Source organism: Ictalurus punctatus, chromosome 29 (genome assembly GCF_001660625.3).
Source record: "Ictalurus punctatus breed USDA103 chromosome 29, Coco_2.0, whole genome shotgun sequence".
Taxonomy (NCBI): Eukaryota; Metazoa; Chordata; class Actinopteri; order Siluriformes; family Ictaluridae; genus Ictalurus; species Ictalurus punctatus.
Window position 1 is genome coordinate 10,264,754 of NC_030444.2, and position 26,994 is coordinate 10,291,747.

A 26,994-nucleotide genomic window follows, 5' to 3' on the forward strand; every position below is an offset into this window, starting at 1 on the left:
TCCACAGCTTGATTGGAGTCCACCTATGGTAAATTCAGTTGATTGGACATGATTTGGAAAGGCACACACCTGTCTATGTAAGGTCCCACAGTTAACAATGCATGTCAGAGCACAAACCAAGCCATGAAGTCCAAGGAATTGTCTGGAGACCTCCGAGACAGGATTGTATCTAGGCACAGATCTGGGGAAGGGTACAGAAACATTTCTGCAGCATTGAAGGTCTCAGTGAGCACAGCGGCCTCCATCATCTGTAAATGGAAGAAGTTTGGAACCAGCAGGACTCTTCCTAGAGCCGGCCGCCCGGCCAAACTGAGCGATCGGGGGAGAAGGGCTTTAGTCAGGGAGGTGACCAAAAACCCGATGGTCACTCTGACAGAGCTCCAGCGTGTCTCTGTGGAGAGAGGAGAACCTTCCAGAAGAACAACCATCTCTGCAGAACTCCACCAATCAGGCCTGTATGGTTGAGTGGCCAGATGGAAGCCACTCCTCAGTAAAAGGTCCATGACAGCCCACCTGGAGTTTGCCAAAAGGCACCTGAAGGACCATGAGAAACAAAATTCTGTGGTCTGATGGCCTGAATGGCAAGCGTCATGTCTGGAGGAAACCAGGCACCAGTCATCACCTAGCCAATACCATCCCTACAGTGAAGCATGGTGGTGGGAGCTTCATGCTGTGGGGATGCTTTTCAAGATGAAAAGCATGAATGCAGCAATGTACAGAGAGAGCTCAGTCCCCATGGCAACCTGCCCATCTATGTAAAAACAGTGTTTTGGAAGGTACAAGTCTTTATTACAAATTCAGAATTGTGTATCCTATATATTTTTGTATACTGACTCCGTGTGTGTGTGCGTAGGATGCAGCCGCAGAGGATGGGCATCTAAAGCGCGGGGATCAGATAGTCGCAGTCAACGGTCAGAGTTTAGAGGGAGTCACGCATGAGGAGGCTGTTGGTATTTTTTTTAAAAAACAAAGGGACCATCACGCTCACCATACTCTCATAGGACACTAAATTATACAGGATCATCTTAAAAACACTGGCTTATGTTACACACTGTGACCTTTCACGTGATGAATACTGTAAATATCCAGTATAGAAACATTTTTATTATCTTTATTTTATTTATTTATTCTTTTACTAATACAACAGATGCCGTTTCCAATTCTTTACTTTCATACTGATGGGAAATGATTGAATAACGTGTGTATATATATATATACATATATATATATATATATATATATACACACACACACTGTTTTATCCTCATGCAGTAGTTATTGGGAGTTATGAATATATTAACCTTTGGGGTGCAATTAATGTTAGCAAATAGAAAATTCTAAAACCAACATTGAGTTGTTGTTTTTCTCCTGGAGATAAATAATAATAAAAAAAGTTACCTCCGATCAAATTCCTTCATTCTATGTGGTGCCACATCATAAAACAGGCACGAAATTTATTTAACAAAAAATGCATTTTATTTCAGAAATAACAAAAATGACACATAATTTAAACTGAGGAAAGGAAAACGGCTTCCAAATATGCATATACACACAGTCATGGATAACTGGCTCCCATATTCCAAGATTTCAGTTGAATGGTTTCATTAACAGTCTTTCAAGAATGAAAAAGAAATTCTTCGGCCATCTGTGGCATTCTTGGTTCTCAACACTCCACTAGGAGGCAGAACAAGAGTTGTCTGGACAGGAATAAAGTCCAGACAACTCTCACATGCATACATTTGTGTTGCAGCTCATTTAGCTTGCACAAGGGAAAGAAACAAGTCCATCAGGTTGTCGTTGCTGTATAGCTTAAAGGGTATATCTCTTTCCACAAACATGGCTCTTGTCTACATAGTGATTGGAAAGTACAAATTCATTCCCTGGACAAAAATACAGTTCAGCATACTCATGAGTAGTTATATCATACACTTTCTGTCAAACTGTCAATCAAAGTGTTGTGTGTGATAATTTATGACCCTCTGTGCTTCCCTGACTGACAGGTCTGTAGGGGTGGTGAGGGGGGTAACCCTATGGAGTTTATCAGATGATCAATCTGGCTCCTTTGTGTCTGGGGGTGTTGTGGAGAGGTGTGTGTTGGGGGGGAATAGTCCCCCTCCCAACGAAAGGTGTTTATGTTAATGAGTTTGGTTTTTGGTGGGGTGAAATACGTCTGAAAAGAAATAATGTTTTTAATATGGGGATGTGTTTGTGGTACTTTGTGGCGTTATTTCGTTTGTCTAAACACATTGTTAGAAAAGCATGATGTTTGAATGTGTACATATATGAGTAGAATATTTGTTTTGTGAAATAAATGAAAACAATTGTTGATTATGTTTTTTAGGGATCCCGTTTTACCTTTGAATAAAAAGTTTAGGAGTTAAAGCGTCTTTAAAAAAAAATAAATAAATAAATCTGTTTAAAATAATCGTTTGTATTACATACATTCTAAACACAAACCTTTAGGATGTAAAAATGATCAAAAGAGCTGTTTAAAAAGAATCCGTATTACTAGGTTTCCAAAAAAACACATAAAAACTTTAGGAGGTAAAAATGGTTAAAAGAGCTGTTTAAAAAGAATAGCGCATATTACACGACTTCTAAACAAAGATCCTTACGAGGTAAAAATGTTAAAGTGCTGGTTAAAAGATGTTTAAACTAGGAGATAAGTTTTTTCCAGAGTTGTCTTCCAGTCGCTGTGTTAAGCAGTAATGAAGTTAAACTGAGACACCTCACTCTCGCTAAACCCCGCCCACACATACGTGTTTTCAGACACGCCTCTCTCTCTCCCTCTCTCTCCCTCTCTCTCTAAACACACCCATATACGTGTTTTCATCGTAGCCAGTACGTTCTGTCAAAATGTCAATCACGGCGGTAGAACTAGAGGGCTAATTTATGGTTTGTGTTTTTCCTGACCGACAGTTCTGTAGGTACACCTAATTTATGGCCAGGGGTGGTGGGGGTGGTGGGGGTAACCCTATCCACTGTATCAGTGGGTCTTTTTGGCACCTGTATGTCTGGGTTGTGTCCTTCCATTCCTGGGGGTGTGTGTTTTGTGTACTGTGGGGGATCTCCCCCAACAAATGTGTTTATGTTAATGACACTGTTGTGAAACGTGTTTCTCCCTGAATTAATCACACACAAATGTATACCTTTTTGTGGTATAAGAGAATGTTTGTTTCTGAACTTACTTTTGTGGTATTGTTTTATTTTGAAGCTTAAGGATGGTTTAGGGAAATATGTCTGAAAAGAATGTTTAATATGGGTGTGTGTTTTTGTTGGTAATTCAGGCCGTAACATCATCTTGTTAACAATTCCTTCCTGCAGTTCAGCCTGGCCACAAGGATTTTGAGGAGGTATTTGTTAACAAGATGATGTTACGGCCTGAATTACCAAGTGGGGGTAGTGTAGTAACTCTGAGAGCTACAGTACAGTAATGAGTTTATCTATATTTACTCAAACCCCTATACAGGAATAGTAAATTGGTGTGTGATTTCATGAAAAGAAAAGTAGGTTCTGTGTGCATAAGAAACAAAGAAAGACCATTTTCTGAAAGGAGTCACATGAAAAGATTGCAAATTGCTAATTGTTTGCCTGTATTTGGACTGCTGGGTGCCAAACCTCATGAAATGTACCTCTGTTGCTATAAAGTTTCATTATAATGCAAATTAGTTCCATCAATGAATCATCATGCTGTAGAGATTTGTTAAGTCAATTACATCACATACACATCATATGAAGAAAAAACTTAACTCCATACATTAATACATTAGATGTATTGTACACTAGCATTAATGTCTGAAAATTAACCTTAATTTCTGACAGGGATTTGAATGTTTTCAGATAGAGAGTATATATTTATAAGCAAAATGCTCAGGTACAGGTCTAATACACAAATCCCGGACTATTGTGGTTGTTTAGAACTAGTTGTATGTAAAATCTTGTACAGAGTACTCCGAGATATAATTCCACAGCCTATGATGAAAATATGGAAACATATGCCATGCAAAAAGTCATGACAATGAACTCATTAGTCTTATCTGGACTTCTGATACTTTTCTGGTTTAACAGATCATGGCCCTATATGGTCACATTCTGTGTTTTGTTGTTCATAGGTGAAGGAGTGTATGCCCCGGATTATATGGAATCCTTGGTGCCAGGGTTTGTGGCACATTATCTCCAATCATGGGAAACCTTTCATATCACAAATTTGCTCAGATTTTTAAAATAAATTAATTTAGTTATTGATCTATTTTTGCAATGCAGATTTAATGGATATATTTTGTGAAATCAATCACAGGCAGAACATATTTTTAACACGAATCCACCAAAAGAGTGTTCAAGTTCATCTGAAAAATCATCATCATTACAAATGCAGTAAATTACAAGAATATTGAGTCACCAGCCACTGTTCCACACTGTTTCATCTACTTGGTTTTCATATGGTTCGTATCCATCATTGCAAATATTATAAATTTCATTTCAAATATTCCAGTCTGTCTTGCCTTTGTGCACAATATCATACCTTCTGTATCTGCATGTGAGTGTTTATTTTAAATGGAGGCAAAATGCCTAGGCAATCGGTCATCAATTTCTTCTGAAGTCATCTGTGGAAGACATAGCCTTAACATGAGCTTCATTTCTTAATTGAATGTGAATTTAATCATAGATATAATCTAAATAGGTGATGTGTTTTTATTTTCCTTACTCCGGGACTGCCTGATCTTTGAAGATTTGACATGGTTGACTTGCTTTTCAACTAGGGTGCCGGTGGAGCGCATTTTGAAAATCCATGTTCCTACATTCATACGTTATGTTAGATGCCAGACTCTCCTAGGTTGAAGGTACTTCATAAAAAATCATAATGAAATGAATTTTTTTAAAAATCTGAATATGAAAATGATTCAAGACAGATCCAAATAAACAATAAAGTTCCAATGAACAGTAAAGCTACACGTTCTCTTCCTCTAACTTGTTCAGTACTCGTAATACAGATTAAATACATGTGAGCAGATGATGTAAACTATGGATCTGGTCCAATGTTATTTTGGAACAAAGAGCAAGCTGAATTTTCTCAACATGAATGTTGTGTGTAGTTTATCAGATTGTCTAGATGTACATCACACATCTGATGAACAAAGATTTCCTCTCCTATGCTGTAATGATGGCTGGAAACTAGGACTTAATGTCATATACTGTAGAAAGGTCATATAGAACATAGAGAAATCTCATTTAGCGCTTTGGGAGTGAAGTCACCTTTCACTTTGCTTTTTATTCTGATCACAACCAGACAGTTATATTGTTTCTGAGTTTAGTCTTTGTTTATACTTTGTTGATGCTGAAGAAGCAAAAGTCTAAGGATCCCTTAACCTTCAGATTAATGATTTGCAATTTCTGCACACAATGCTTGAAACAAAACATGTATAACGAAGTTAAAAAGGTAGAAAGGGGGTCTATGAATTAGTTAATGGGCTATTCATCGCTAATAAAGTGGTGCTTAAACAGATACATTGCAGACAAATATAGATATAGACAGTTTTATTTTGTACATGCATATGAACTTAATCTTCACCTATCATCATTCCCTGTTAACCAAATCTGTCACCACCTAATAAAACAGTTTAAGACACTAACCAAAGTAAGTATACAAACTGAAGCTATGATAAAAGAACAAAAACAACGAACCTTTCTTAAAAAAATTCCTAAATCCTCTGACCAAGTATACGGCTGTGCCATCTGTCTGTTAAATAAATGCCAGTCCTTTATGCTGAAAAAGAAGGATCAAAATATTCTGCCAGTAGTTTGGCACTGTGACTCAAAAAGCTGTCTTTCATCTGACATCTGAAAGCTAACTACTGTCCCAACTGCCGTACAATACTGATAATGCTCTTACACTTAAGAGGGCTGATTGGAAGACCATGTTAAATAATATTATTATGTTTCTTCCTTATAATGTCTTATATTTGATAAAATATATTCGTATACATCTCATATTACTTTTTGCCTTTTCTTATATGTTGACATGGTAGAAGACGTGTCAATGGGCAAAGCTGGTGCGAAGGTGATCCTGCACAAGGATATGCCTTTGTAACTGTAAGTGACTAGTCAACTTAATCCTCCACATGGTATTCATAAGGTGCCATAGGTTTCTGCTACTCTATGGATCACACTGAAGTTTGAACAAAATGGTTTGACTTAATACCCGCAGCAGTAGTGTACAAGTCATTTCTTCCTAATTTGTTTATTAACTTTTATTGCATGCCTAAATGGAATAAAAGTTGTTTGCCAGATTCAGATGCTCCTAAACAAATTGTTATAAAGTATGAGTTGGTAACTTATCAACAAAGGCTGTACTATCGTTTCTAATATGAGGCCTTTAAAATGGAAAAATATTTTCACCGATATATTTCAGAGAATTTTTTTTACCCTAGTTTACACTAAATGTCTAATATTCTGTTCTGTTGGAAATATGCCTCAACTGTTAAAATATTTTGAAACCTTTACAAATAACTCTCCTGTTTCTATAACTTTGGCTTATAGTGTATATGACTGCTCACTGTCATAAAACCCATACAAGTAAATAAACTAATCATTTTGACTACAGATCAGGAGTGGGTAAAGACATACTGGTGATCTGATCTATATTATATGTACGTACTTTAGATAATGCCTCTCTGAGGGCCATGTTGGAATGTTCCCAAGTCAAAGTACTGTAGAACTCCTCAGCATTAGATTACCTCATCATACTCTTTCCATACCATGGTGCTCTTTGCCTGACAAAGCAATTCACATTCTATGTCAAAACATATTTGACAGTTGGGGTCTAATTCTAAAATCACCAGATACCATATGTACAACAGTTTTGTGTTTCTGCCATCACAAAATAAAAATGTTTAAACCTTAACCAATGTAGTCACGGGGGGTATGTACATTTTTCACACTACATTAATGGTGGGGATCCTTATAGACTGTGGAACAGAAGTGTACTCAGTATGTCTCCACCGATTTATTTCACATTGCCGTACAACCATTTTTTATTTTTTACCATTATGGACGAAACACCCATTTCCTTTAAAACATCATCTTTACATGTTTTTCTACCTCCTAAAAAAACCCTCGGCCTTAAGACACGATCTTTGGAGTTGTTAACGCCCTGCTCAGGGTTAAACAACAACGTCTTTACAATATCTTCATGAATAAATTGCCAAACTAACATCTTGGGGTTTTTTTTTCTTGGAGCAGAAGTCAGGTCCTCTCTCATTTCAACAGATCCTCTTGTTGGTGAATACACAGCATTCCTCTAGGGGTATTAGGATTTCTCGGAGCAGCCATTGTAACAGATAGTTGCAGAGATTCTTCTGTGTTTTAACTACAACTTCTTAACCATTATTTACGCACTGAGACGCACGACTCTCTCCTTAATTCGTTAACATATACACATTTGTAAGCATTCTGGTCAGCAAAACCCCCAGAAATCACATGTCTCTCTCACACACAGCCAGACAACTGCCAGGAAAGATCACACATTCAGATCAAACAGTGTGACAGAGGGCCTAAATGTACATGACTTGACTGTCAGCCAGTGGGGACATGGGATGTCAAAGCATAGACAAAATCATATGTATTTAACGGCAGTTCTGTGTAAGTATCCTCGTTGGCAGACCATTTTCCAAAATCTTGTTTATAGTTGAAACAAAACGCACGATTCTTTTAAACAGCACTTTTAAACGTTTTACCTCCTAAAGGTTTATGTTTAGAATATATGTAAAAACATTTTTTACATTTCTTTGGCCACATCGATGGTTTATCTGTTTCAGGGGTTTTTATTTCAGTAAATGTTTATTCAAAGTCACGCCGTTCTCCCAAACACGTAATCAACAGTTTTTTCATATATTTCACAAGCAAACATTCTGCTCATATATATTCACATTCAACCATCATGCTTTTCTAACAATGTGTTTACACAAACAAAATAACCCACACAGTAACAAAAACACACACCCATATTAAACATTGATATTCTTTTCAGACATATTTCCCTAAACCATCCTTAAGCTTCAAAATAAAACAATACCACAAAAGTAAGTTCAGAAACAAACATTCTCTTAGACCACAAAAAGGTATACATTTGTGTGTGATTAATTCAGGGAGAAACACGTTTCACAACAGTGTCATTAACATAAACACATTTGTTGGGGGAGATCCCCCACAGTACACAAAACACACACCCCCAGGAATGGAAGGACACAACCCAGACATACAGGTGCCAAAAAGACCCACTGATACAGTGGATAGGGTTACCCCCACCACCCCTGGCCATAAATTAGGTGTACCTACAGAACTGTCGGTCAGGAAAAACACAAACCATAGTTCTACCGCCGTGATTGACATTTTGACAGAACGTACTGGCTACGATGAAAACACGTATATGGGTGTGTTTAGAGAGAGAGGGAGAGAGAGAGGCGTGTCTGAAAACACGTATGTGTGGGCGGGGTTTAGCGAGAGTGAGGTGTCTCAGTTTAACTTCATTACTGCTTAACACAGCGACTGGAAGACAACTCTGGAAAAAACTTATCTCCTAGTTTAAACATCTTTTAACCAGCACTTTAACATTTTTACCTCGTAAGGATCTTTGTTTAGAAGTCGTGTAATATGCGCTATTCTTTTTAAACAGCTCTTTTAACCATTTTTACCTCCTAAAGTTTTTATGTGTTTTTTTGGAAACCTAGTAATACGGATTATTTTTAAACAGCTCTTTTGATCATTTTTACATCCTAAAGGTTTGTGTTTAGAATGTATGTAATACAAACGATTATTATTATTATTTTTTTTAAAGACGCTTTAACTCCTAAACTTTTTATTCAAAGGTAAAACGGGATCCCTAAAAAACATAATCAACAATTGTTTTCATTTATTTCACAAAACAAATATTCTACTCATATATGTACACATTCAAACATCATGCTTTTCTAACAATGTGTTTAGACAAACGAAATAACGCCACAAAGTACCACAAACACATCCCCATATTAAAAACATTATTTCTTTTCAGACGTATTTCACCCCACCAAAAACCAAACTCATTAACATAAACACCTTTCGTTGGGAGGGGGACTATTCCCCCCCAACACACACCTCTCCACAACACCCCCAGACACAAAGGAGCCAGATTGATCATCTGATAAACTCCATAGGGTTACCCCCCTCACCACCCCTACAGACCTGTCAGTCAGGGAAGCACAGAGGGTCATAAATTATCACACACAACACTTTGATTGACAGTTTGACAGAAAGTGTATGATATAACTACTCTCATGTTATAGTACAGGTCTAGGAGAACCCTAGTCCTTTCATTTTCACCTCGTTTAAAGTTTAAACCAACAAAAAAAAAACACAAGTTAATAAAATAAAGTACTTAAATTGGTCAAGCTTAAACACAGAAGGAAGGGAAGAAAACGGATTAAAAACAATAATGAACAAGTGTATGAGGACTGTAGCTGTCAAATTAGGCAACCCCTGACTGTAAAAGGAAAAAAAGGTTAGGAAATAAGTGATTGTGATTTAAAAACAAAAGAATAATTAAAAGCTGCCGTTTGTAATGTTTATTAAACAACTAGAAATACTGATTTCAAATAGTCATGCAGTGGATTCACTATTTTCCTGACCAGAAATTAGCGCCGCCTACCACAAAAAACACTCATGGGGCATATGCAGTTTCAAAAGAGGCATATTTTGTCAATGTTTTGTCAATGTTTGTTAATGTTTTCAGTTACATACATTTCACCTCCCAGAAAGCCAAGGACTATAAACATTAAAAACGGCTTCTTTAACCCTCCTATTATGTTGGGGGAAAAAGTTACCTCCATTATGTTATGTGTCAAAATGACTTCCACAGTTTAAATACACGCAAAGGAACAGCTTCAAACAGTAAACCTTGTCCGAGATAAGCCATAAGAAGACATATTTGCATATATAAGCACATGACCCTAAAAGGAAAGTCAAAAAAGTTCAGAGAGAAAAAGAGTCAAATGTGTAATAACATAATAGGAGGGTTAATAATGCATAACTAGAACACTAAAAATAACAATAAAATAAATGACAGAAAAGAGGTAACTGAACTTGTCAGGTCAGTATTCACAGGCATATCTGGGATTAAAACACTGAAATTTACTGCAATTTAAAAAAAAAAAAAAAAAAAAACTTCTAATGCTTAAAAATAACATCAGATGACTCTTAACTGTCAGCGAATTCATAATCTGTGAGAACAATATGGCTTTAAACGTTTTCCTATACTCTCCAAACACGACTTTCACAAGCGTACAGACTTTGCAGCACAGCGCTGAGTGCTAACAGATCCCTCTACACTTCTAAATGCTGCCATGGAAACAGAGATTCAGCATAAAAGCATGTAAAGAAATGAGAAAAGTCCTCCTCAGCTCTCATGCTCCCTTTTTAACCAGTCGAAATAAAACAGGGCCAAATCGCAGAGCTGTCGTAACACTCTGTAATGACCTCGCAGACGAGCTGTCAGAGCTGAAAAACAGCTTCGGTAAAAGCCTGTAATTTACTCCACCTAAAATTCAAGCACAGAGAAAATAGGAAACCGTTTGAGGAAACATCTTGCTCGGAACGTTCACGCAAGTGTGCGTCACTGCACGCCATCTTCAAAAACGCATCAAAACAATTCCTCAATGGAAAACATATTTTCTCTAAACCAAGCAATGACCTTTTCCCTTATTCTAAGAACATATTCCTTACTAGAGTACAGTTACAAATGTTTATGCTGAATATGAATTTTAAAGTATAAAGTAGACCAAAAAGAAAAAATCCTTTACAATCCACTTTTGTTATATTTAATATTTGGTAATGGTTTTAAAATTCGGTCATTCTCTGTATAAAAAGCGAAGTGTTAATAAATCTTAAACAAAATCTTAAAATGTATGCAAAATGTTTTACACTGAGCCAATAAATATCTAGCCTGATATCTAGCCATTATGAAATATACTAAATGTTCTTCATCTACTGTTTTTACGTGTGTGTGTGTGTGTGTGTACATTGAGAACCAGGTTTAAAACGTGATATATAGTTTCTTATAACTAATAAGCACAAAACTTCCCTTTCTCTCTTCCTTTTTCCCCTCCGTGGTCTGGAAAACCAAAACCCCACAGTATGATCATTTTTCCCTTTTTACATAGAAATGAAACGAGGTGTGAAATGTGAATGTTTCTGAGGTTATAGTTATTACTGATTAGCTACTGTTTACTGGCTACAAGTTAACATAATCAGCATCTATTTTTACACTGCTGGTTAAGGAACCACCCCTGGTTAACCCTTTATTTCCTGCCAGCATACAAACGGAAATCTCTGGTCATAATAAGGAGGTACATGGCTGTTGTGTCAGTTCTAGAAGACTCTAGAGCCTTTTAAGTCAATATTATTTAAAACGTCCTGCAGTCAAAATCTTTAAAATCAATCCTTAAAATCCCCCCCCAAAAAATCCCATCCATGCCGATTCCCATTTTTCTCCCATCCATCCTTCCATGCCAATTTCCATTGTCTCCTATTTGTCCATCCAGCCATCCATGATGATTCCCTTTCTTTCTCCCATCCATGCTGATTCCCATTCATCCATGCCGATCTCCTTTCCATTCTTTTTCCCCAATACATCTGTGCAGATTCCCATTCTTTCTCCCAACCATCCATCCAACCATGCCGATTCCCTTTCTTTCTCCCATCCATTCATCCATTGACGTACCCACTGTTGCTTTAGCTGAAAAATAAATAAAATGGAAAAAGAGTAGTTTTCAGGTGTCTCCTGTATTACTGTGGCAAAATTGTATATTGGGTTTTTCCCCCCTGCCTATTTTCCTGTCTGTTATGTAACCGCTAACAACCAGGGATGACGAATGCTAGCACTTGCTTCCTCATGGTCGCATGAATCTAGCCACCAGAATGCTGCTCATTCCATGTTACAGGACACCTGAACTCACTCAAAGGAAGGCACTATCTACCCTCTTCTGCAGACAATAACAATTTGACAGGAGAGAGGAACACCATCACTTTTTTGTTATGCCACTCAGGAGCCAATCAATTTCATTTAACTACTCTAGCAGTATTTGGTATAAAGTGAATTGAGGGTTATTTTTCAAGAATATGCTGTGTCTATTCACTTTTGTTCGGTCAAAGACCCTTTCCCTTTTGGAAAATAAAACATATACAACTACAGTAAATGATCGCAATAAAAATGGCCAACATCCAGTTTTCTTCTTCTTCTTCCAGTCCTTCCGCTAAATTATTTTACAAATAATGCTAAAATATTCTACATAAAGTGATTAGCTCGTTTTGTCCCGAGTGCTTCCTGTGGTAACGGAGCACACCTCTCAGATGGTGTGGGTGAAGGATCCAACAGGAAGCAATCGCATAAATCAGGCCTGGCAACCTCAAATGTGTGCAGATTAGACTAGATGATTAATCGCAGCAAGAAAGACAGAGCAGCTCCCAAAGAAAGTCCCAGTGCCAGGAAGAACGTCATCAGAGCACCTGCTGTCTCTCCATCTTGTGAAGCCACCAACCTGGGAGAGAGGTGTGACGTGAATATAAATTTGAGAATAAATGAAGTTAAGAAGCAATATGGATAATTTAACATGCAGGTAACCGCCTGAATTCTGCTCGAAGGCCGTGACTAAAGATGGTCACTACGTATTTATTCACTTACTGTGGTGCGTAAGACATAGACAGGCAGACGCAATAACCGCTGGACACTGAGAAGAAAACCATGATGATGGCAAAGGACCAGTCGTTGCCAAAGAGCACAGGCATGAAGTGACGTTCCTGAACATTACAGAACATCAGCAGAGGAATGAAGAGCACACGGGAGACCACTAGCGCTGGAAACAACCGACTCTCTTTAGAGGGCTGTGAGAGAGAGAGAGAGAGAGAGAGAGAGAGATTCTGTAAAACATTAATAGAATAAAAGAAAGAAAAGCAAGTAATAAACACTATAACTTTCATTTACCCATCGCACATGAGACGTGATGGATCTTCCAATCCAGTCCATCACGTTAAATAGCAGGAAACAGCACACAGGGATAAAATAATTTTCTGAAAGAGTGAAAGGTTAGTTCAGTGAGGATCTACAGTAAGTTTTCATTTGTATTTTGGTTTTTCTTTACTGAAGAGTGATGCATGCATTTTGGTGCTCATACCCCACTTTCCCTCGTAAACGGTCTTCACGTCCACTGTGACGGCGGGGAAGACAGCGAGTGTGACCGTGAACACGGATGTTATGCAGAACGCCATTACCCAAATCTAAACAGAAAGAGATTTAAAGGTGCAGTCAGCAATTTCGGTGGAAATTAGATGAAATCCAAATCAGTGGTCCCTCGAAAGCCTCTTTAGCCTAATTGGTTGGATGTTGGTGGTCCAACGCCGTTGCTTATTTCTATCCAATTTCTCCTCCAAGCGTGTTCAGCTGCCCTATGACCTTGCATTCATTAATTGCTTCACCCATCTCACAGGGAGCACGTCTTACTGATTTTAGTACAGAACTACTGTTATTGTGAAAATATTGAAAAAGAAAAAGATCCACCCAATCCCTCAACGCACCTTTTTTAACACTTCCAACACGGAGCTCTTTACTTGCTTGTCATGCTCAGCGTCAATGCTAACAAATGCTTGCCTGGCAACGTCACTCTCCGGACTGCAGGGAGATCCATTGGGCACCGAATCAGTGGCCTGACTGTTCGGTTCCCCATTCTCCTGTATGCCTGCCATAAAGAAGAGTAAGAGAATAATATAAGCGAAAGACTGATGTTCCATTATAAAAGATGATCTAAGGCATTTTGGTGGTATGTTGTTTGTAGTGGATGTTTGTCATGCTTGTGAAACTTCAGAATCAAGCCGCATGCTAGCGACCAGCCAATCTAGAACTGGGTAATGAAACCTCTGCAGACCAATTTCTGCAATGATGGCCCAGAAGATCCAAAAACGAGGAAAGAACTAATGTTAGCAAGTAAATAGTAAAGTCATAATGGTACAGCATTGAGTAATTGCCGTTTGGACCCACCCACACGTCCCCATCCTGTGAAAACCTGGTTAAGGTTGTGATTTTGCAGTGGTGTATATAATGTATAAAATGTTGACGCGTGGACAACTAAACTGATTAAGAAACTGACAGTTTACATCCTGACAAAACGTTCTCAGCCTGTCCAGGAAACTAGCTTGCCTTTACTTCTCCCTATCACACTGTTGCTAAGGCACGACAAGTGGCGCTATGACACGACTGAATTTGAGATAAGGACTGAATGAAAAGTAAACAATCCCAAAATGAAGGCGTTTGTTATGGTCCAGCGCTTCTGGGTTGCTAGCAAGTAAATCGGTAATGTGACTGAAAAAGTCGAGCCTAATTAAAAAGTGGGAATGGCTTGTCTACCATCAAAACAAAGCTCATGGCAACAAAGAAATTTAAAATGTTTATTCACACGTACAAGACCGGTGTTGGAAATGCATCGATTTTTGATAGATGACAGCAGAAACATAACCATACGGCAATTCCAGTTTTTCCATCAAGAATAAGATTTTAGTTACAGTTATAGAAATAGATTTAGTTACAGTTACATTTTTCCAGACACTCAAAGCACTTTACGTAGTATGGTGGGGGGGATCTCCTCAACCACCACTGGCGTGTAGCTGCTAGTGGAGATTTACTTTAGTTTTTAAGGTTTCTTATGTTCCAGAAAGATCAGAAATCAAGATCAGAAGATCAGTTGACTTGACATGCATCAATATAGCCATAAACGCTCCGAGTGCTTCTGGCATTCTTTATGCAGCATTTCACTATATGAAACGACTCTATGATGTTCCAGGATGATTTTCTTCTATTAATCCCGGAGGACGATCATTTAAGAAGGATGAAAAACAAGCGATATAGAGCAGCGGCTCTATAAATAAAATAATTTTTGTAATTGTTTGTACTGAAAAATGGTAGAAATATGGTTTTACTCTGGAGCTCACTGAGGCAGGATTTAGGTTGGGCTACTGGGGCAAACCACTGATGAAAAACGAATAATGGATCTCTGATTCATATAACGTTAACTTGATTTTTATTCTGTGAGCAGGGTCGGCAGGTTCCATGTATTGCACCACTGTTAACTTGTTTCCCAGGTAAAGACTGAGGAAAAAGAATAAAAATGCATCTATACTTTCCTCTACCTGAACATTTTGGGCTAGTTTCAAGTGCTTTGTGTGGCTTTAGAGTTGAAGTTCCTGGCAGCGTTCCCAAGAACTCCGGTGAGAACTGTTTTTTACAATTGCATATTTAAGTAAAACAAACAAAGAAAATAAACCAGCTACTACAGTTTGTATCTGTATCTGTATTAGTTTAGGATGCATTATCTGTTCAGTCCAAATAATGTCTTCGTATCTGGTTACACCTCAAAATTATAATTTATTTATTTATTTATTTATTTTCAGCTACTACTCGATCTGATTGTGAGGATTATTGTGATACTGGATTGTGAAGTACGGAATTATCAATATCGTATTACCTATTTACAACACTCCATGCTGGTTCACATATCAGTCTGGTGTGTGTGTGTGAGACTGTACCTTTAGGTAGAAGCTCCCTAGAAGCATCAACCTCATAGCTTTGACCTTTGCTCTTGTTTCGGTAAAATCTGGCAAACTCCTGTACAACACGTGTGTAAAGTATACAAAATGGATTAATCAGACTTTTAGCATCAGTTTTGTTGACTAACAAACTGTACACCTACACACACACACACACACACACACACAGCATACACACTATAGCTGTTGGAAGGAATTTCACTGCGGAATACTATTGGAACATACGATGAATTTGATGTTATTAAAGGACAAAAATGACAGTTGTTCTCTTTACGCTCTCCTTTTACTCACCGGTCATGAATTTCTTCCAAAAAAATTTGGGCCTAAACAATGTTTGTCATAAGTGATATCAGTTTTCTACTTGTAAATATAGAAAGTGAACAAACTATGTGCCTAATATGATGTTACATATAAGTAACTTTCCAACAGGGCACCGAACACCTGTTGATGAACTGGAACGGCGACTGTGCACCAGGCTTCCTTGCCCAACATCGATGTCTGACCTCACTAATGCTCTTCAGGCTGAACGAACACAAATCCCCACAGCTACGCTCCAGAATCTAGCGGAAAGCCTTCTCAGAAGAGTGGAGACTAAATCTGGAATGGGATGTTCAACAAGCACCTATGGCAGTGTGATAGTCAGGTATTCACAATCCTTTGATTATATAGTGGATATGCTAATGTTATTAGGTTATACCCTAAGAAGTACGCATTTATAGTGAAGAGGATGCCAGATGGAATTCAGCCTCGCTGTAAAGCTCGTGAAAGGTGAATGTTTCCATGGCTCTTAAAGTTAATAGTAAAGTTATTGCCTTTTTGATCATTTTCTCCCTTATCTTCATTGGTTTATGTGATGTATACAATGTTTGCAGTATAGACAATAGTATTATTATATTATACGTTCATCAAAATGCATTCAAATCTCCGAGTGAAAATTCAACAGCATTTTTTAAGGAAAGATGAACACACCCACCAGTTTGGGCAGCAGCAGGTAGCTGATCAGTGTTACCAGAGTCCCCACACACGGAGTGATGAAATATCCAAGAGCTGCAGTTTCAGCATTTGTGTCACCTGTCACATTGTTACACAAAACACATCTATCATTATACTACGTTTATTAAACGCGCAGGGTTGGGTAAAAATCCAAAGAAGCAGTATCCTATCGTCATATGACTATGTACAAGTGTGTTGCTATATACAGTGTGTGTCAGTGTAGAATTGTGTTCTCACTTGCGATGGCCATCAGCATGGCGAGAGCGGCGAACGCCCCGGCCAGACCTTGTCCGCTCATGAAAAATGTGCTGTATTTCTGCGGTAGCAAGCCTACCAGGCCGAAAAGGCTCCCCTGCAGCACTGCGCCAAATGCTACACACACACACACACACACACACACACACACACACACACACACATCAAAGTAATGTTATAACATGAACTGCTGACTTTCCATTATATGCAACTATAAACTGATAAAAAGGTGTCTTCTTTAAATAAATAAAAAGTCGCCCAGTACTCACAATTTATGAACCAGATGGTTGCCATGGTGATGGAGAAGAAGCGGTCCTGCACCATTGGAACCTTGACCAGGATGGCGGTGAGGATGAAGAGGATGAGGATGAAGACCTGGCTACCTGCTATCCGTATCTTCTCGGAGATCCTGACAGAAACAGATTAACCGGAGTTAGTGATGGATGCTGTTACAGTGAGTTCCTGCCATCAGCCTTCAGGGCTCCTGTGTTCATTTCAACGAGGCCAATATCTCCCAAATGAACCAAACCATTAACCTTTAGCATGGACAAACAAAACTGAGCGCAGCTCTGAACCACTGCCATAAACAAGAGCGTGCAATGCGTGTCATTGGGAATACATTCTCAGTTCTTAATTCTGGGCAGAACAACACCATGCTTTTACAAGGCCCGGAGTTCAAATGCCACTTCCATAATTCTGGATTTCCTCTTTTCTGTTCCTAGTTGTAGTATGTACTAACTGAAATATTTAAAAACCATCCCAGTGGCTTAGTAGTTAGCCTGTTTGCCTCACCCCTCCGGGGTTGGGGGTTTGATTCCTGACTCCACCTTGTGTGTGCATAGAGTTTGCATATTCTCCCTGTGCTTCAGGGCGTTTCCTCCCTCAGTCCAAAGACATGCATTGTAGGCTGATTGGCATTTCCAAACTGTCCGTAGTGTGTGAACGGGTGTGCGATTGTGTCCTGCGATGGGTTGGCATCCCATTCAGGGTGTTGTGCCGCAAGTTCCCTGGGATAGGCTTCAGGTTCCCACCTGACCCCGTGTAGGATAAGCGGTACGGAAAATGGATGGATAGCTTTTGCAATTAGCTGTAGCGTCCATGATGAATTTTCTGAAAAAGTAGGAACAATGCTGGATTTTTTTTCTCTGCTGTTTTCTGGCGAATTTGAGTTGGATGTGACGGTTGTTTAAGACTACAGTGGTCAGGAATGTGGATCAGAGAGACCATGTGAACCAGACCTGGTTATATGAACTATACGTAACCAAAATATTCTTCAGGGCATTGGATGGTGAGCAATGTGGTGACATCATAAATATCATATAAGTTTAGGAAATAACATTTACAATATAATGTGCGTTTATTCTTCCGACGCACACACCTTCACCCACACATATTGATCCTGGGACCCCCTGGTCTACACGGGAGAACTTCTGCCTTTGTTCTCACAGTCTCTGGAATCTTAACCCTAACCCTTAGATTAGATCCTCAGGAACCTTCCATCTGGTACTCTGGTCATGATACACTTCAAAGAGGTCTCAGGGGTATAAAAAAGTTATGCAATGTACAATGTAGAGAGATGCTTTCATCATCAAGCATCGTATGCCCACGACTGTATATCTCGTGTTTGTCTTTTTTACAAGAAACCCAATTATTCATTGACTTTATTGTATTGTTATTGAAAATAAATGATTTATAATGGCACTTCCGGTGTCACCCAAATAAGGATGGGTTTCCCTTCGAGTCTGGTTCCTCTCAAAAGTTTCTTCCTCTTGTCGTCTCAGGGAGTTGAGAAGGGAATTGCCCGTGCTATTTGACTGACATTCGAGAAATGTACGCGAAAGCACATTTTCAGGTTTTCTAATTCCACTGTTCAGTATTCAACAACGCAGCATCTCACCGTGGGTAGAGGATGGAGTTGAGAAGGGTGAAGAGCAGCAGGGGCAGCTGGGAAAGCAGAGTCATCCAGTTGTTGAAATAATACTCCTTTGTGGACGTCATTGTGCCATTGCTCCATTCAGACGTGTTCAGCCTGTTATTGAAGTACTATCCACACACACACACACACACACACACACACACACACACTTATTATTGTTAATATTTAATATGGTAACAGTCACTAATCATTAAACACTGCAAACATACTGCACAGGGCAAAATATGGAATGGTATGTAATCAAGTAAATGCCTCAGGTTTGAAACACAAGGCTGAAAGGACCAGATTTAATAAATAAAATAAAATTAAATAGATTCAATAAAAAATTCTTATCAGGAAAGCTTTAGGACACGAGGAAGCCAACTATCTCACTAAAATGCTCAATATGTGCAAACCGTGGATAAGCAGGTGAACTATTCACTGCAGGCACTCTTTCAAAAACAAGCCATGATTTCCTGTTTCTGGAAAAGGAGCTCAATTGTCATGCAAAACGGTCCAAAGTAGTGTAAAGGTGTATATCTGATAGTCTGCAGTGTATACATGTGTCCACGAGTGTGTATATGTATATATTATACATAGACAGATTGTTACCAATGAAGCAGTCATGAAAAAATTCCATGGCAGCAGTGTTCCCAGTCCAAGGATAAAGAAAATAATTCCTACAAAATGCCAACTGTGAAGAGAGAGAGGTGGGGTGGAGGGGTAGAGAGAGAGGGGGGGGTGTTGGGGGGAGATTTATGGTATGACATCATAGCTTTATGTGTACAAACAGGCAGTGAATCAAACTCACCGGTCTCGAGGTGCTCCCTCTTGAGTCTCCATTGTTTAGTCGTGTCCTAGGAGCTGGTGTCAGAAACAAAGCACTAGGGTTACCGCGAGGCTTTGCAGGAAACGTTGAGTCTTCGTGGTTATGATGCATGTACACTTCTGTGCACGGATTACACATGCCAGCCACTACAAGGCGAAGACAAAATAAGTCCCAATAAAGGTGAGCATCTTTCTCCCAGTCTCTTGCGTTTGTGAGCGTACATGCCGACTGTTTATTCTGGTTCAGATTTATGGAGCCAGCAACAACACAAACAACATGTGGTGGGCGTTTCAACAATTTGGTGTGAAAAATAAATAAATACATGATTTTTTCTTTTTCACTCGCAGACAACCACACACACACAACACAATCAATTCCTAATGTAATGTAAAGATGTAAGATGTAATTATTAAAAAAAAGAGGGGGATATATTCAGAAGTCTGTATTTTTAATTTTTAAAGACATCTCGTAAAAGGGGGGCCTCGGTCAAATGTTAATGCCATTTGGGGGGCCTTGCCCTGGAAAAGTTTGGGAACCCCTGTCTTAAGCAAATCCTCCACTGTGCTTAAAGGTGAATAGTTGGAGAAGTATGCGTTCATCGCTGGCAGGTGCAAAAATAACCTCGGGAGTTGTCAAATGGGCTGTGGGAGTGGCCATAGATAAAACAGCCACTTCAGATAGTTTTTTATAGGTGTAAACTCATCACTAATGACTAAGCATTAAAATGTACTGGTTGTCACTTTTCGGTAATGTTAGTTGCTTATTTGAACCTTTATAAGGAATTTTATGTAACTGGACCTTTATAAAAAAGTTTGAACAATCTGCATGCAAGTTAAAGAGCCTTGTGACAAGGAGCACACTTTTATTCCTCTCCTTATGGGATTGTTCATTCTAAGCACTTTGACCACTGAGGAGTTTCCCATGGCTCTCTGCATATATTGTGAATCACATTGTTAGTCGAATATACGACTCTCATGAAGCTTCCAGCACCTCGGCCATGAATGCATAGAAAGCGTACAGTAAATCTGGCTCATGCAAAGTGGGACGTGGACATTTGGGAGAGAGGGATGAGAGAAGTTTGTATTGTAAAATCTGGCAACTTGGTGGCCATTTTGGCAACGCGCCCAGGCAGTTATTTTAAGTCATAGGAGAGCTGGCTTCAATCTTCTTGAATAAGGAGAGACAAGAAATTGATTGACAAGATGACCTTTCAAGCACAGATTTAAAATAGATGCAAAAAACAATGGAGTATGTAATGGTCTTTGCTTAATTAACATGTAAAGGTTTTTCTTTTCAGGTTGCTCAGACTACTGCGCATGCACACTTTTCGACAATAAAGGAAAGCACTGTAGATATGCACATCCATCAGTCTTAAAATCTGGTCTTATCCAACCAGCTGATTGGTTCTTTTTTATGGGATTAGATACAGTGGCACTATAGGTACTATATATATCACGCTGCTTCTTTTAGAAAGGGTGTCGGTCAAGGGTTCTTTGGATAATTAAGTCTTCATAGCTTTCTGTAGAAGTTCTACTTGGAGCTCACGCTCATATGGAAACACTGTCAAAGAACCCTTTACAGATCTTGATTGAGCCATTGAACCATAAGAATTTAGTTACTATACAGGGACTACTCTTAGAAAAAAAAAGGTTTCTTTGGGTGCTTAATGGTTCTAGTCATCTACATAGAACCATTAATAATTTCACTGGAGAGACAAAACAAAGAGCTCTTTAAGGTTCTAGGCTTAAGTGTTTTCTCAATATATGGTGTTTTTCAATGGTTCTTAGCTTCTTGTTGTGGTTCTCCTTGGAGCACTTGGTTTCCTTGTCAAAGGATTTATACATACCACCATAGGGGATTTATACATACCAAAAGTTCTCAATTTAACCCTTGAGGAACCAGTTTACCTAAGTGTGTAGTTCCTATATAGTAATTCTTTGGGAGCTTAACAGTTCTAGCTTTCTGGAGAGCTTCTACTTGGAATTGTTTCATAAAGCAAAAATCATTTTTAAACTTCTTGTAACAAGAGGGACAAACCAAATTACCCTTCAATATTCTATTTCTATAATTTTCTAAGACTGTGGTTAATATACAGGAACAATCTTAAAGGGTTTCTCAACGGTTAACAGTTCTAGCTTTCTAAATGGGTTCTACTTGGAACTATTTCTCTGTTCTACATAGAACCTTAGCCCAAAAGTTCTAGATTATAATTTTTTTTAGAAAGCTGATGGTGTATATGGGATATGGACATTTGAAAGCAGTGTTTGGATATGGGTTGTTAAGTTGGCTGCTGGCAGGCATGGCTGACTTAAGTCACCTTGGGGGCAGGGCAAATACTTTGATAATTAAAGGTTTCTTGAGCTGAAAGAATTTGGGCACTCTGTACACAGTTAAGCATTCTTGGCTTCTGAAAGGTGCACTTAATGGAACCATCGAAGTATAAGGTAGAGATTATCTAAAGGTAGATTGCTTGTGAAGGTCAATGAAATAATGTTTTGACCCCTCCCCCCAGTTGGGTATAAACTGTTTGATAGGTCTCAGGAAGGGCAACATCTGCAAAGTATATTTTCACTAGGAATTGCATAGCATGACTCCTGATGAGATATTAAAACAATAAAAAAACCCACACCCTCAATTACAATGAAGGGAGTGGTTATCTTTCTGCGTAAATTCCATCAATGGTTGCGTTTGCTTTAGCTTTCAAAAATGCTACTGTCTGTACTTTTGGGATCGGACAGATGTGGTCTCAATATTTTGGTGGTATGTCTGTTTTGTGCTGTTTGTCGTCGCTAGTTCTGCTATGTCTTGGCACTTATACATAATTATTTATTTATTTTTTCAAATACATGGGGGTTGAAAATATTCACATTTGTTTCTTATTAATAAAATCCAGATTACTTCATGAGAATGTGTTTTTCTCTTTGGTCAACATAGCAAGTAATCATCTTTAACTTCCGTGTCCATTAGGAATATAAAAGGTACACCCTCGTCATATTTGAGTCACGATACCGGCTGTAAATATCAGTTGGCGCTTTTGAGAAAGTCGTCGCTATCTTTAGTTAGCGTAGTTCTTTAGCAATTAGCCATCAACTTTATTTTTATAAGCAATGATTTGAAGCATTTTTGCTGATGGTGGATGACTGCTTTAGCCTTTAGTCTGGGCGAACTGAACAGATAATCTGCTTCTGAAAATACATTTGACTTTGTTGCCACAGAGCTCCGTTTTGTGTTTCTGGGAATCTTTCACACGAGACTGGGCCTCTTGTTATAAACTCTCCCCATGTTAACTCATGCAAAGCATAAGTAGTGGGATATAGAAACATTTACTCAGGGACACCAGTATGATTTCTGACCACCCTGACTGGTTAATCCACTACCCCCACTGTCCACTAACTTTTAATAAGTAAAGAAGAACATAATTTTTTTATATAGTTACATTTACCGTCATAGAACGTTCATAAAGCAAGTTCCTGTTATCACTTAAATGATAGCAATAAGCAGTTTTATCTCCCTTATCTTCAAGTTATTAAGACAAGAACAACACAGCTTGTTTTGTCATGTTAAAGGGAAACCGAAAACTGCAAATCCCTCCATCCATTGGCAGAGAACTTAGTTACACCGTTACCTCTGACTGTTACAAAGTACTGAAACTGGAGACTCCTTCCAAAAATGCTGAGGACTCCTCACAGAAAACATCCCTCCATCTATTTTCTGTACCACTTATCCTATTCAGGGTCGTGGGGGAGAATGGTGCCAATCCCAGAGGACTCGAGGCAAAAAACGGGGGACACCCTGGACGGGGTTGCAAAAATATTCACACACTATGGACAATTTGGGAATGATAAACGCATGTCTTTGGACTGGGGGAGGAAACTGGAATACCCAGAGGAAACCCCCGAAGTACAGGGAGAACATGCAAGCTCCGCACACCCAGGGTGGAAAAGGGATTTGAACCCCCAACCCTGAAGGTGCGAGGCAAACGTGTGAACCATAAATGTGCCTGCGTGAGTTGTTACTATAGAAATGATAACATACTAAGGACATTCGTTTTGAAAAGAGAAACCCTCTGATGTAGGTTTCTGCATAGAGCCTTTACGGGTTCCCCCTCAGTGGGGCAAACCAGGACTTTTTTTTCTTCCAAGTTCATAAAAGGCAAAGATTAACACACATGCTCTTTAGTCGATTAATCTTGATTCTCCTGCACATCGTGAACATGTAATGATGGTTTTAAGCTTTAATTTATCCAAAAAGGAAAAGTTACATAATTTCCCCCTAATATCTCTTCAATCCCAAAGTGTCTTAGATTTGCACTCAAGCTATTGGGCTAATGTTACTACCAGGTAATAAAGCCTGAACAATCCCACACTTAGTACTAAACCCTTAGTACTGTGTTAGATTCAGCATCTCAGGCAAAACTGTATATGTTTAATTTAGATTATTATGTATAAAAGACACAAACCTCAGACAGTTTTGTCTGATCTCGTCACATCCAGGAGGTGTGGTGTTGCCTTTTCAGGTGACGTGCATTACTGACATCACAGTTAATGGAGTAGCATGTTTCTGTATACTCAGGCTAATACATTAATGTCAGCTAATGTCAGTTTACTCAGACGACACTGTCAATGTACCACTTTAACCGAGACGGCAGAAAAAAAACGGGCGTCTGCATTTCGCTCTACAAGTAATGCCAACCTAATATCAACCTCCAAAACTCCAAAGAAATCAGACTTTTCTACATATCCATGCCTCACAACTTAATTGAATTAAAAAACAAAAGTCATAATACATTGTAAGCACAAAGTTAAATGCATTGTGTGTAAATTGATATATGCACTGAAAGTATGTCAAAAGACAAAGGTGTCTAAATATTTTTTCCCCCCACACTGGATACACTTGATAAAGGAACACCTGCAAACCTACTCAATCATGATGTGAAATATTTATCCTTCCTTTAGATGATTATGATTGAATCATTTAAGAACAGTTCAATGTGATTTTTGTTCACTCATGGCGTTTTTGGGTTTCTATCCTTGATTATGTTTTCATCAAGGTGTTTTCTCTTTTAATTTTCTCTCATGCTTTCCTTAACTGGCCTTGGGTATGTTGCTTGCATGTACAAAAGCCAAAAACTGTATCCAACTTATGTTTAGACTAAGACTTAGTCTACGAAATGCTGTAGAGTCTCTCTGCACGCATAATAACCCATCTCTTTGACTATAACCTGGCTCTTGGTCTCCTGAGTCTCCAAACATCCTACTTCTGGTGAACCTGAAGCAGTTTAAGCATCCCGAAAAGATTTACATCAATGCTTTGATCCAATCAACAAATCATCTGGCAACAGCACAATGCATAAAATAATAACGTTCACGTCCAACATCAGAATGAGGAAAAATGTGAACTTTGATAGTGTGCTGGTTTGAGTACTTCAGAAACTGCTGACATCTTGGGATTTTCACTAACAACAGTCTCAACAACAGGCCGTACCCAGAATGGTGCGGGAAAATAAAAAACATCCAGTGCGTGACAGTTCTGCGTGTGAAAACGCCTTGCTGATGAGAGAGGTCAGAGGAGAATGGGAAGATGAAAGCTTCAGTAACACAAATAACCCTTCTTTACAACCACGGTGAGACTCCACACAAGTGCAGTTTTTAGTTCTTTATATGAAGAACGTTTAGCTCTAGGAAACACTCTGTAGGATAAATTTAGCGTATCATTTAAAGCAAACTTCCACTCCAGGTCTATTTGCTATTAGTGATGTGTTCTTGAACGATTCGTTGATTTTGAACGAATCTTTAATATGACTCGGGAACAACGAGTTGTCTCAGAGAGTGATTCATTCATTCCTTTTGTGTTGACCGCGCATGCGCAGCAACATCCCCATAGGTTCTGTACAGGAAACAGAAATGATTAGTTTTCGGGTTCGAGTCGTTCATGCAGTACCGGAAACGGGATAAACGAACGACTCGAATCCGAAGACTCGAGACGTGATCTAATTCTTTCTGTTTCTGGGGAACAGACGTGACGTGATAAAAGAAAGAAGAACTCGGATTGGAAGGTGAACTAACAGACTGCATAGCCTGAAGACCTAATTCTAAGCAATTAATGAATCATTTCTGTTTCTCATAATTCAGCCTTGGTTGCATTAGCCTACAGTTTTTTTGTTTGTTTGTTTATATATATAGTTTATTAAGTACTAGATGTGTTGGGGAATTGAATATGTAAAATTTTAATTATATTCTGCTGAAATGAACGAATCTTTTTTTTCATTTCGTTCATTTCGTTGAACGAGATTCAAAGAGCCGACTCAGTAAAATGATCCGAACTTGCTACATTATCGATCAAGCTAGTGAGAACTACGTCATTTTCCTGCGTGGCGCGCAAGCAACATGTGCTATACATGTCATAACTCTGGAAGGGTGAAATATACATTAATGTAAAGAATAAACCAATACAAAGAAATTACATCCGCCTCTCAATGAGCTCTTTATGTCTTAAAGCGAGTCCTTCAGACTATGTTTTTCTTCTCCTTCATACAAGGACGACATGAAACACAATGTCCGTTTTGTTTACCGGCAGCGCTGTGTTTAATGGATTAAACGAGCAAACATTAAAACCTCATCACACTCTTTATATCATATAACATACTATAAAATTCAAAGAAAGGACCAGCGACATGTTCAGTAGTCTACACGCAGTGAAACATGGAGAGTACTCACCCTGGTGTAGAAGAGAAGAGATTACTGTCTATCATTCCTCCTTTCAAATCAAATCCTCTCTCCACATGGACAAGGCTGAGTGTGAGCTTGAGCTGCGTCTCACACACACGTGGCTCCACTGTATGGAGAGGGTGTAGACCTGGAACAGGCAGATACACGGCCCACCCAGAAAGAACAACAAAAACCTGAGCAGATTATTTAACATACATCCTTATTCGTGTCGCTTTTAGATTTGTTCTGTTATTAAATCTGCACTGATGATTTACACTGTACAGTCTCCCCCTACTGGACGCATTAGGAACAACGGGCGCAAAACTGCCTGCTCCAGATCTTCCAGCCTCAGGATATTCCTATTGTGCCTCCTCCTCTTCTTCTACTGTTTCTGCTTCTGGTGTTGGCAAACAAACAATAGGAGCATTCTCGCCACCTAGAGGGCTGGAGTGTGGACCATGCGTGTTAGTGTGTGTGTGCGCGTACGTGTGTGTTAGTGCAGTGGTTTTCAAAGTGGAGGCCGCCAGGGGGCGCCCGGGAGACCTCAACAACTTGGTGTGAAAGATAAATACTCTCATACAACCACACACACTCACACACACACACACACACACACACACACACACACACACACAATCAATTTCTACTGTAATGTAATGTAAAGATGTAAG

The 26,994-nt window shown here is 38.9% G+C and overlaps 1 protein-coding gene across 6 annotated transcripts; it reads right to left on the reverse strand.

The window, feature by feature from the left end:
- Nucleotides 1-8,883: 8,883 nt before the first annotated feature.
- Nucleotides 8,884-26,717, reverse strand: LOC108260785 (equilibrative nucleoside transporter 2). 6 transcript variants are annotated; one of them, XM_017461352.3, is made up of 14 exons: nucleotides 26,333-26,717; nucleotides 19,707-19,762; nucleotides 19,599-19,658; nucleotides 19,400-19,481; nucleotides 18,770-18,915; nucleotides 17,142-17,281; nucleotides 16,855-16,989; nucleotides 16,598-16,695; nucleotides 15,604-15,682; nucleotides 13,603-13,763; nucleotides 13,203-13,305; nucleotides 13,013-13,098; nucleotides 12,713-12,912; nucleotides 8,884-12,569 (listed from the first exon to the last, which is right to left on the reverse strand). In XM_017461352.3, exons 3-14 carry the CDS (start codon nucleotides 19,628-19,630, stop codon nucleotides 12,458-12,460), a joined length of 1,374 nt encoding a protein of 457 aa, XP_017316841.1. In that variant the 5' UTR covers nucleotides 19,631-19,658; nucleotides 19,707-19,762; nucleotides 26,333-26,717; the 3' UTR covers nucleotides 8,884-12,457. The 6 variants fall into 6 exon arrangements, 5 of the variants coding, with proteins under 5 accessions (XP_017316841.1, XP_017316842.1, XP_017316838.1 ...); XR_006981440.2 differs by lacking the exon at nucleotides 19,400-19,481 and having other exon boundaries at nucleotides 8,884-11,767; nucleotides 12,375-12,569; nucleotides 19,599-19,762; XM_017461353.3 differs by lacking the exon at nucleotides 19,707-19,762 and having other exon boundaries at nucleotides 19,599-19,651.
- Nucleotides 26,718-26,994: the final 277 nt, after the last annotated feature.

Excerpts from the sequence above, each read along its gene's own strand:
- LOC108260785 (XM_017461349.3), bottom strand. The coding sequence starts at position 19,754 with ATGTGTAATCCGTGCACAGAAGTGTACATGCATCATAACCACGAAGAC. Across the intron at positions 13,306-13,602 it reads TGTTGGAAGTGTTAAAAAAG|ATTTGGGTAATGGCGTTCTG; the intron begins GTGCGTTGAGGG and ends CTTTCTGTTTAG. Across the intron at positions 13,099-13,202 it reads CGTTTACGAGGGAAAGTGGG|AAAATTATTTTATCCCTGTG; the intron begins GTATGAGCACCA and ends TCACTCTTTCAG.